Here is an 11,835-nt window from a genome sequence, read left to right as displayed (position 1 = left end):
TGGCGCCATCTTGTGGCATGTCGGTGCCAAGCAACTATTTTGAAGTGAGTTGAGGAATTTCATTTAGACACAAATAGTGTTTTGCTGCCATCTTGTGGCATGTATTTTTAATCACAAAGAAAAGGGGTTCACTATTGTCAGTATTGAAAATGTCTGAAGAAAAATTTGCACATGTATCCAGATTTGCGCTGATATTTAATGCATTCTTTCATGGCCACCCCTTACACAAGGTCTTGCGGAAATCAGTTGAATAATTTTTGTGCACAACTGCTAACTCAGAATCCAACAATGAGAATATAACCTTTTTGGCGGACGTAAAGAGGGGATACAATCCTCGTCTATATTTTCTACTGGAGTTGAATATTCCCAACATAAAAAAAGTGTGTAAAATAAATGATCAGGGGCTCCTTTGTATAATCTATTCCCAAATTTTGGAAAAAAAATAATACAATGCAGAAAACAGGTGTGAGTTTCACATTCAAAATGTCATACTGAATGTTGGCATGGCACATCTGTACCCTGTGCCAGGTTATTTGTCTTAACGTTTAACACTGACGTGCTACATCATTTGATATAATGAATGTGTACGATTACGTAACATAAAAGCGCAAAAAAAAAAGTAAAGGTAAAGTGCGGTATCATTATGTTAGCTTTCAGCTAGCTGCATTGCAGAGGGACGTTCATATAATTAGCATAATGTTCGCATTTTTTATTTTTTTATTTTTTTGGGCAATTTGAACTTGTGGCAGGGTGCTACTTCTCCTACATCCTGCTGCCGCCTGCTGGCTAAAAAAATCATAACTACAAGATTTGACCTGTTTGTAATGGACGCTAAATCTCTAAACCGCGTTTCACATTTGCCTTAATATCAAAAGCAGTTCCTTTGTGAACCCGCCACAAATATCTTGACCATCCATATGCACAACACACCTGCCAGAATGATGGGAAGGGAAAACAAGCTAATGGGGTACACACATATCAATAATCGGGCCTATTTTGGATATTTTCCAATCAAAGTTAGCAAAAGTTTTTAAATGCCTCTAAAAGATTACCCTGACTGATTATTCTGTGGTGGGGTCATCTGTAATACACGACACGCAATACGAGTTGTGCCAAAATAAAGTTCCGGGACTGGTGTCACAAAATCTATTTTAATTCCAAAATATAAATGACAAGTTTTCCCTTTTAATGTAGTCCTGCAAGCGCTCTATTTCTATGGCTGCTGCTCACAGAAATGCTGGCGTATCCTGATTTTCATGCAGGCGCAAAGTCCGCTGCACCAGTTTGTCAGTTTGGCACACTGATCTGAACCATGCTGGGTCTTCAGGCCGGGGTAGTGAGTACTGAGGGTGAGTGCTAAATGACCATTTAGATGCAGAAAGTCGGTCAACAGGATTTTCCTGCTTGGACCAGGTCTAAATAGTGGCGCAGGTAGTGTAACGCGATTTTGGTGAATTTTAATCGAGGAACAGGCAGATACTGAGCTCTCGATGTCAGATGCATTTCGTTCATGAATATAACAGCAGGCATCAAACTCTCTGCATCATTGTGGAAATCAATTCACTGACAATGCTCCAGATCTCCGTGTCCTTTTTCAGCACCGAGATGACTCCAGGCAAGATGTGAGTGTGCAACATTTAAAGGGAATGAGCAGAGCCACTTTGATTACTGGGGCCAGCTGTGTTCACACCCACAACGGCGCATGTCCAAATGCGCCTTATGCTGTATCGGTCCAGATTTGCATCGGTCACTTAATTAAAAAAAAAAAAAAAAAGTGTTCATTTTGGCCAGGAATTGTCAGATGCTCACACAACGCTGACCTTTTCTCACACACTGAACGAAGCAGGATCGTAGGGGAAAACTCCTAGTGTCTTCTGTGATACCAGTCCTGGAACTTTTCTGACACATCTCGCAAGAGCAGTAAATACACACTCTTTTTCTTCATCATGTGGCAGGTCTCACACGTTAAAAATGCTGGAAATTAATGATTGTGTGTAAATAAAGTGTACACAGCTTTGGTCAATTATCCAGTGGAAACTAAAATTCTATTTTCATACATGCACATTTAACACACTGACAGAGAAGTTGTAGTAATGATGATGATTGGACTAATTTGTAAGTTTGGGAGCTTAGAGGCAGCAGTATGGCGTCTTCATATTTGTCTTTTGTGTCTTTGCTGGGAGAGACACGAAGACAGGTTTGCACTTTTGTTTCTTTATATTGATCATGATGGAGCTGGATGGCCCCACATGGGTGTGTTGGATTTGTATGTGTTCATTAATATTGTTTCAGTGTTGACACAAACACATCTCTGCTGTTACATCAGGGTCAAATATAAATATGTATACAGTATAAATATATAAGGAGTAGAGGCTATTATAGGTCACTCAACGTGTGATGCAGAATTAAAATGTGTTTTTTTTTCAAAGCTTTCTAGTTCCGTTTGGAGATTTTTCACTATTTCACAGTAAGAGGACGTTGGTAAACAAACAAAAACATCTCCAAAGGTCAAACTGTAGGTCATAAAAGCAAATGTTCAACATTGAGCGACGTAGCTGAGCTTCTCCAAAGCCAAATTGGCCGTTTTGGTTGGAGGACTTGTTGTAGATCTTCTTTCGGATGCTTGTGTTTGCAGTGTGTTACAGAACTGTTGACTTCCTCCTAGCTGTTCTGTATAGGACGAGTTTCATTTTCTAGACTAGCCGTAGATTATCATTGTGACATTTAGGTTTCGGGGTGGGAGCCGGGGGATATTATCTTTTTGTGCGTTTGTTTTTTTACCAGATATCCCATGTGGATTTTTATTATTTTCCTGTCCCTCTCACAAATTCCTGCCTGTCTCACACAGTTTCACTTGCAACACTGTACAATGAGATGAGATATCCAGCTAGCTTCCTAGCTAGCCATTTCTCTCTTTTAAGAAATCATCGTGGTTGAGGGTGACGTGAAGCTGTCTCTCCCTACAGTGAATGAAACCACAAGATTCTGTTCTTCCAGCACTTTGAAAATTACAATTCAACCAAAAAATCAAAGACATATGGTTTGTCTCTAAACTGGGCTCATTTTACTAAATGTTAGCGAGCTGTTTTCTAACCTTTAATAAAGGATTGCACATTGACTTTGTAGCCCGCTATAATTAGGGTATGATGATGCTAATACAAACACAAAGAATTGTCTAAGAATCTAGAAATGAAATTAGCAATGATGGAGAAATTCATCTAAAGTTACTTATTTTGTTGTATGTGTATGGATCAAGAGACTTCCAACTTAAACACATGTGCCTGACGGACTTGCATGGCAAAAACTGTTAAGAGGGGGCAAACCCTGCTTTTAATCCACACTGTGTGTGCGCGTGTTTGTGAGTGAGAGAGTCTTTCTATATAAGTTTTTGTTGAAGAGCATGTTGATGTAATTGTTCATTTACCTCAGATGTGAAAAAAAAAGTGTTAATCAATAAACTTATTTTGTACCGTTGCCAGTCTGCTTCATTTGTCGTCGGTTTACATTATGCGTGGATCAAACTGTTTGGTGTGCGTATGCGTGTCTGTGCGCGAGTGTGAAGCCGTGCTGACACCAGCACTCCTTTTATTGTTGGTGAAAGTCACAGGGATTTTAATTGAACAAAAAGTGTGGAGGGAGTGAAAGGGCCTTGAATGCTTGCTAACGCCAGCATGACCTCTGGACTCTTGTAGTTATACTGAATGTTGAGCTCATTCTTTAACTTTTACCAATGTAGGATTGTGCAAAACAGTTGTGATGTACAGCATAAACCATTTAGCAATCTTGTCTTCAATACTTGCTTTGCTATTTCAAACAGAATCTCAATTCAATTTCACACGCATTTCTGGCAGAGTTGTAACTTGCAGTACTAAAACTGTTATTGTTGAAAAATTGAAATTTTGCCTTGCATGTTCTCTCGATGCTAGCTTGGGTTTTCTTAATTAAAATGACTTCCATTACATTAAAAAAAAAAAAAAAAGTGTGTCTAAAAGGAATATACACTCTAAAAACAGTTTTGGCAAAAATATCAATCAACTTTATTTATATAGCACCTTTCATACATTCAAAATGCAACTCAAAGTGCTGGACATCCATAATACAATAACCCCCCCCCATGATCGTACCCACAGACACATCCAAAACCCAACAAACACATGAAAACCACAACATGGCGGGGCACAGAAGTACCCTGTAAGGAAAGGCACCCAGGAGTTCATCCACAGTCAGATGGATGAAGACCAGCCATCCATCTCACTGTGGAGGCTCCCCCATGAGAAAACACTGGAGCTAAAAATTTAATAACTACCAAATAAAAAGATTTAAACACTAAAAGAAAACAGTTAAACACAATAGAAAAAATAAATAAAAACAAAGCTACAAAACAATGTAGATTTAAAATAGTTAAATAAAGGGGGATAGGGGAAAAAAAAAAAAAAAAAGATCAATCAAATGCCAAACTTATAAAGTCTTAAGCCTCCTCTTAAAAACATCAATATTCTCTGCAGACCTGATGCTCTCCGGCAGGCTATTCCATAGGTGGCAGCTTCACCATGTGTCTTGGTCCAAACCTTAGGAATAGTTAAAAGGCCACTGCCAGAAGACCTCAGAAGCCGCGAGGGGTAATAGGGTAAAAGGAAGTCAGATAAATAAGATGGGCCAAGACATTTAAAAACTAATAAAAGTACCTTAAAATCACTCCTGAAACGCACGGGGAGCCAATGCAGCGATTTTAAAACTGGTGTAATGTGCTCCCGCCCTCCGGTCCCCGTCAGCACACGTGCAGCTGAGTTATATAATAACCCAAAGTGGGTCAAAAAAGGGATCAACACAGATTCTTAGAACTTTAGAAATGTTTATTCGCATATCCTGATATTGATGAAGAGCAGAAGTTTGCATCTACTCCTGACATCCCATCATAGCATGGGTAATTGGGTGAGCCATAGGGGCCATTCTGGAAAAAGCCAGGGTAAAGGCAGTCTCATAATGGTAGTAAGTTGGGCCTTTGAACAGAAAAACTCCGTCCTGACCGCATAAAGCAGCATCAATGTCAGAAAGGGGCAGTGGGGAATCTCCGGTCACAGCTCTTGGTGTAGCTGACAGGTCAACATCGTACATATTCTTTCCTGAAAATAGTAACGTGAATTGTTAATGCTTGTTTGATAAAAAGTGCATGCGTAAAATCCCCCCAAAGATTACCTTGGATTATGTGGACTGTATGATTCCTATTACCGTCACACAGAAAAGCAGCATCGACATGTCCATCGATGCCCAACTCTTCCTTAATAGATTTAGGGTAGCCTTCGATCAGGGTGTTGTGCGCGTCTGATTTAAAGATGTACACTTTGTCATCCTGCAGGTGAAGAATGTCAACTTAGTGTGTACAACAACTCAACTCAACTTTATTTATAAAGCGCTTTAAGAACAGGCGTTGCTGTATACAAAGTGCTGTACATAAACATCAGTTTTGCAGTAAACAAGAACAAAGTAAACATTTTGAAGTGCGAATATATATATATTTTTTTACAAGTAAATACATTATACATCAGTGAACAAATAAGAAGTAGTGAATAAAAAGATAAATAAATACATAAATAAGTCGACTAAACTAAACATCAAACTCATACACACCACAAAAGACCAAAAACAAGTCTCATGTTGCGCCAAAAGCCAAAGAATACAGATGTGTTTTAAGACGTCTTTTAAAAAGAGGATAACGAGGGGGACTGCCTAATATTTAGTGGTAGGTCGTTCCAAAGGGAACTCAACTCAACTAATCAAACAAAACACAGGATTACTTTTCTTTGCATTGTTTAACTGTACAACTTTATGATATGTTAGCAAAAACAATCCCTGACAAAACCCACTGCACAAAGTGTACTTTAGAAATACATATTACATACTGGTAAGTGTAAAGATGTACTGCTTAAGGTAAAAATAAATAGCATGTTATCCAAAACTTTTAGAACCGGATCTGCTTTTCCACTCTCCAAAAATATATGTAAAGAGCCAAAAATCCATTTACAGTAAAAAGTGGTCTTAACAGCTTTCATCCGCATATTTGAACCAAGGCAACTGGACTCTTGAGGAGAGACATTTCACTGTAAATGTATTAAATATTATTAATAATATTAATAATAATAATAATATGCCCTGCGATTGGTTGGCGACCAGTCCAGGGTGTCCCCCGCCTACTGCCCAGAGCCAGCTGTGATAGGCGCCAGCACCCCCCGCGACCCTTGTGAGGAATAAGCGGTCAAGAAAATGGATGGATGGATAATAGTACTATTATTAAAAAAATTTTTTTAAAAAGTGGCACGGTGATTGAATAGTTAGCACGTCTGCCTCCCAGTTCTGAGGACTCTAGTTCGAGTCCAGGCTCCGGCCTTCCTGGGTGGAGTTTGCATGTTCTCCCCGTGCCTGTGGGTCTTCTGCGGGTACTCCGGTCTCCTCCCACATTCCAAAGACATGCATGGCAGGTTAATTGGGCGCTCCGAATTGTCCCTAGGTGTGCTTGTGAGTGTGGATGGTTGTTCGTCTCTGTGTGCCGTGCGATTGGCTGGCAACGAGTCCAGGGTGTCCTCTGCCTACTACCCGAAGCCAGCTGGGATAGGCTCCAGCACCCCCATGACCCTTGTGAGGAATAAGCAGTCAAGATAATGGGTGGATTTAAACAACAACAACCCCCCCCCACACCCCACACAAATAAGTACCATCACCACTAGATGGCGCTAAATGTCTTCAACAAGAACAGTCCGGTTACCTCGATTTGACCTTGCGAGCTTGCCCTGGATGACTAAGAATAGAATCGACATATATAACCAAATATTCACGCCTACCTTCATCATGTAGAGTTTGTCTGCGTATGAGAAGACGGCATCCACCCCATTGGTCAGCTCCTTCCATGCCTTCGTTATCAGGAATGAGTGAAGGCCATCACGATGGCTGTCCAGACGCATGTAGTATCGTCCTTTGCAGTAGATAAAACATGAGCATGGCCGGTCCTTGAAGTTTGAGAATATTTTCAGAATAGTGACCTTACCTGCAAAGAAATATTTCTTGCCTTGGTCGTCTGTGGTTATGGCATCTATTTTGACTTCGCTGCATTTCGGGATTTCATGACCATTTCCATGGCCTGCAAGCCCACACATGGAGTTATAATGACAATTAGAAATGTTTACAAAAATAAAAATAAAAATTGGAGGACCATTTGATGAGCTCACCAAAATTGGGACACTTCATGAAGTAATTGCGGGCATCCTTTGGGTAGTCTCCGCTCACCTCTCCCGAGACCGGGTTGAATTTGGTGAAGTTGTGACCATGGAAGCAGTAGTAGTGCTCCAGCCAACGCAAAACAGACGTGCACACGGGCAGGTGGGACCACGTCTTAATTTTGACAAGCTTTGTGTCAATGTCATAAACATGCACGTTGTGACCTGTGAGGACGAGTCATTACACTTTTGAAGAAATCACAATACTGTTCGTTTTGTAACACTATTAAATAACTGTCTACATCAGATTATTAACTCATTCACTCCCAGTCATTTTCAGTGAAGCAACCCATTTCGCTCTCAGCTGTTTTACTGGAGGCCAACATAATATTGTCCCATTGCTATAAAAACATGGAATCCACCAAAAGAAAGGTAAGTTTCTTCTTCCATCAGGGAGGAGAAAAAAAAAAATAGTGTATTTGTATCTGTTTCCGTTTTGCAGCAAGTTTAATCAATATTCACATTCCTGGGGAAAACACTGGCCAAAAAAAATAAATAATAATAATAATAATAATAATAATAAAAATAAATAATAAAAAAAAACTTGTTGCAACATGGCCCTGGCTGATCGCTTATACTCTGCTGCTACCTGCTGGCCGTTTTTTGTAATAACTACCATTGCTTTAAGCCACCTCTTCATGTAAGAAGCTGCATCAAAGCCTTCTGTTGCATAAAAAGAAAAAAAAAGAAAAACGTATACATATGTTTTTGGGAGTGGAGGCCAAAGTATTCAAAAACGTGTTTTTGGGATAGAATGAGTCAACAGCTCTTTTCATTCTTTGGATTGCTTGGCCATCCCTCCCCCGTAAAAGTCAGCATACCCTTAAAGAAGAGAACCGAGTTGGCCACACACTCTCCTTTTGGACACTCCACGGCTGCATCCAGGTGAGAGGGGATTTCGGGGAAGTCGTCCTGTATTGATTTTGGATACCCGCTCTTCAGAAACTGATTATAGTAGCTAAACACCTTGTCATCCTGGAAACAAAAAATTTAAAATGCATTTGTCACACTGTAGCAATCAACATTGCTCACGTCACCAGAAATCAGGTTGTTCTCATACCTGGAACAAATACACGTGATCGTGGTCATCGGGGTTGTCTGGGTTGTGCATGCGAAAGGCGGCGTCAACATGGCCGATGGGATGATTATCATCAAGTTCCTTGAATAACTCATTGGAGAGCTGAGCTGGGCCGTGGAACGTTTTCCACAGGTGGGCTCCTACAGGGAATGAATCACAATCCCTTGCATTAGAATACACTCACTATTGTTCAAGTGGACAATATCGAGAAATGACATGAAGCAACTCATGAGACAACGTGCGCTTGATGAATGTAAATGTAAATCATGTGAGATGAGCTTGAGTGTACCTTTGAAGAAGATAATGTTTCCTTTCTCATCCGGAGTGATGGCGTCAAACTCTATGCCATCACATCTGTCTGGCAGTGTTGCATCCTGGACACCTCCATCTTTATTATGACAATGAAAATATAGAGACATACACTGCATAAAGTCTCGAGACACACCATGTTGGAGGTCAGCCTGCACCACTTGGTCTCATAGTGTTAAAAGTGTACTCAACAGGAAGTCAGCTCTTGCTCCATCCCTCACCAATGCTTCTTTTCCATCAGTCTCGTACTGCACACCTACCACACCACACCACACCTAATGCAACCCCACCACACCGCACCTGTCGGGTTTCCATTACAACTGGTGGGAAGGGGGCGACTACATTTGAACTGTCTAAGCCAAGCTTTGTACTTGTGTATTGGGATTCACTACCGGCTCACGAAGCCATTTCTAAATGGAGAGCTCTGCCGCTTTGAAAATCGGCGTTCAAAGTGGGTTGCGAATGGGAAGAGGGTTGGGCGTAGTCTGGCTGTGATTGATAAGAAGGCGTTTCAGGAGGCGGGTACGAGACTGAGCCGGTGGATGGCAGAACGATGACGTCACACTTTCAAGTGTCGCAGAGGACAACAGTCAAATTGTCTTTATCCCAGTGTTTTACCTTAAGATGGCACCAGACACAGGGGCATATTCACTAACGGTTTGTGTCTCCTTTGCACGGCGCTAACCGGTAAAACTGGAGCAATCCGGGAGCGCCGAATTCACTAACCACGCACAGATGCCACTTGCAGCACAACATGATCACGCAGAGAGAGCGAGAGCCAGAGAGAGACTTTTCCATGTTGGTTTAGGACGAATAACGTAACCCGGGCTGATCGGCAATGGCGGGGAGGCATTTTATGATCATTTTTTTATGTGCTAGATGCATATTGTACGCCCACGGCAACCTCTGAATATATACATTTAAAAAAAACGATCGCACCAATAATTTGCACTTTATGAATGAATGACGACGTCGTCGTCCTCTCTGCTTAATGGCACTATAAACGCTTACTCTCGGTCCAACCTCGCTTTCTGATAATGTCATCTTTCTCGCAACTGTTACTATAACAACCATGTTGGCGTAAATCCATTGCCATGTGTGGTAAATCAGGCGCAAATTTGCTCCCAGCTGTCAGTTTTGTGTGCATGTCCGGGTCAGTATTGACCATTTGCACGTGTCGTCACTTCCCCCATGGGAACGCCCCCTCCTGAAAGCTGGACAGCAAAAGAACCACTTGCCCGGATTGTAACAATTGAATCGTGTCCAGCGTTAAGTCCTTTGTCTAGTCGCTTAAATTATAAAATGGTCATACAGTATCTTGCTGTGCGGTCGATTGTACAAACAGACAAGGAAGTAAACCAAATGTTGCCTTTTACCGAATATTTCGCGCCATTATCGGACGCAGCGCATTCTTCGTGAATATACCCCTTAGTGTTGAGTACACCTTTGAGCCTCCGTTTTAGACATGCATCAAGTAGAGGATGATATTTCGATTAAAATAATTGACTTGAATGTGAGACTGAGAATAGTTTGAATTCGTCAAGAAAGGTGAAGGTAAATGCCTGAAATATCTTTTCTTTTGGATTTTTTTTGGCGATAGTCCTGGATTTTGATCAACGGGTTCCTGGAATGCCATGAACATGTTTAAGTTGGATTGGTTTAAATTGGTGGTGGAGGGGTTTTGGGGGAAAAATATAAGAGGAAATAAATATGTAAAAAATGTCACATTTCAGAACTTATTGTGGGTGTGTGTGTGTGTGTGTGTGGGGGGGGGGTAACGAGTCACTGTATTAGAATATGGACGAGAGATCCCAAGTTGATGTTACTGAGCTGATCATTTGGAAAATGGAATGCAATAAATTAGTCAAGAAATGTGAAAGCAGGAGATGAATAAATAAAACTTTTATTGTGACAATTTGGGAAAATATATAATTTTCACTTTCAAGAAAAGTCAAAATGCCTCAAATTAGTCGGTGGAAGGTTTAATGTAAAATGGCTCTAAATTTTTTAATTTTATTTTGAAAATGTGGCTAGTTCGACAAGTGTGTAATTTGGGAATTATTGGAAAGTGAAAAAGTAGTTCCCAAGATGCTCTCAACAAGACAAAAAGTTGGCATTTGGAATGGGAAAATACAGAAGTTTTATGTTGGGAAAAAAATAAATAAATAAATCATTTGGATTGTAGTGTGCGGAAAATGTGAATTTGTGAAGTGTTGAATAAAGTTGTCTGAATGTGGTGAACATGTTGAAATTGTATCGCTTTGATTAAGTGGATAAATGTGGAATTTGTGAAAATAACTGGTAACACATTTTTTTGGGGTGTAGAATATTTTACAATATGATAAAAGATGGCAATTTGGGAAAGGGCGACGTTCATGTTGCAGCCTGACTGTGCCCCAGTCAACAATACAAGGTCCATAATGGTATATTTGCACAAGTTTTAGAGTGGAAATTGAGAGCCAACCCTAACTCCACATTTGATTGTACTTCATTTCACGTGCCACACAACACACACACACACACACACACACACACACATCCCACCTTCGTTGGTGACATCCTCAAGGGGCCTGTCAAAAGGTGAAAAACAATTTTGAAGTTTTGCATTCATGTTCCCAAAGTCTCCAATTCAGGTTAGAACATGAGTCAGCACCTTGTACCAGTCAACACAAATATTTGTTCAATCGAATCACTTTGCAAACAAAAGTTTTGAAATCTACAGGTCCAGTGAAAGACCAATAGTGCAAATAATGTAGTTCAGTTTAGAATAAAACTTGTTACAAGGCTAAAAAGCCAAAATATAAATATACTTTAAAATTATTATATTGGTTTGCATTCTGTTAAGTAGGTGAACATACTAGCTATGAGAAAGGAACTAAATACAACAACAACAAAAAAGGACAGCAGCAATCAAGTTGCAGTAAAATACTTGCATTACAGATCAAAGTATTATTATTGCATAGAATTTGTATTAATGAAAGAAAAATGACTTACATTGATGCGCTGAGGCCAAGTACGAGGCCCAAGTAGAACGTTGCGAGGAGCTTCATGCTGAGCGATCTTGGCCAGATGGCCACCAGTTGGGCTTTTATACTTGGAACTGTGTGTCTTCGCATGACTGTTTACATATGTGAGTCACTAGTATGTGTGTCAGTAGTTTCAACACACAGTGCAGGTCAG

The 11,835-nt window shown here is 40.4% G+C and overlaps 2 protein-coding genes across 3 annotated transcripts in view; one reads left to right on the top strand and one right to left on the bottom strand.

Moving 5' to 3' along the window:
• Positions 1-3,474, top strand: part of LOC144014465 (gap junction alpha-3 protein-like) — a 13,260-nt gene extending 9,786 nt beyond the window's left edge. For both annotated transcript variants that reach the window (XM_077514378.1, XM_077514379.1), the window contains one exon: positions 1-3,474. This exon is cut by the window's left edge and continues 1,001 nt beyond it. The gene's annotated coding sequence lies outside the window, so the exon portion shown is untranslated.
• A 1,358-nt stretch (positions 3,475-4,832) lies between these two features.
• hpxb (hemopexin b) lies at positions 4,833-11,835 on the bottom strand. The gene is made up of 10 exons (XM_077514380.1): positions 11,650-11,835; positions 11,200-11,225; positions 8,636-8,734; positions 8,329-8,486; positions 8,090-8,243; positions 7,221-7,433; positions 7,040-7,132; positions 6,837-6,967; positions 5,197-5,350; positions 4,833-5,123 (listed from the first exon to the last, which is right to left on the bottom strand). The coding sequence occupies exons 1-10, from the start codon at positions 11,769-11,771 to the stop codon at positions 4,897-4,899; spliced, it is 1,377 nt and encodes a 458-aa protein (XP_077370506.1). The 5' UTR covers positions 11,772-11,835; the 3' UTR covers positions 4,833-4,896.

The sequence above is a fragment of the Festucalex cinctus genome, chromosome 2 (genome assembly GCF_051991245.1).
Source record: "Festucalex cinctus isolate MCC-2025b chromosome 2, RoL_Fcin_1.0, whole genome shotgun sequence".
Lineage (NCBI taxonomy): Eukaryota > Metazoa > Chordata > Actinopteri > Syngnathiformes > Syngnathidae > Festucalex > Festucalex cinctus.
This window is presented reverse-complemented; position numbering and strand designations above follow the sequence as displayed.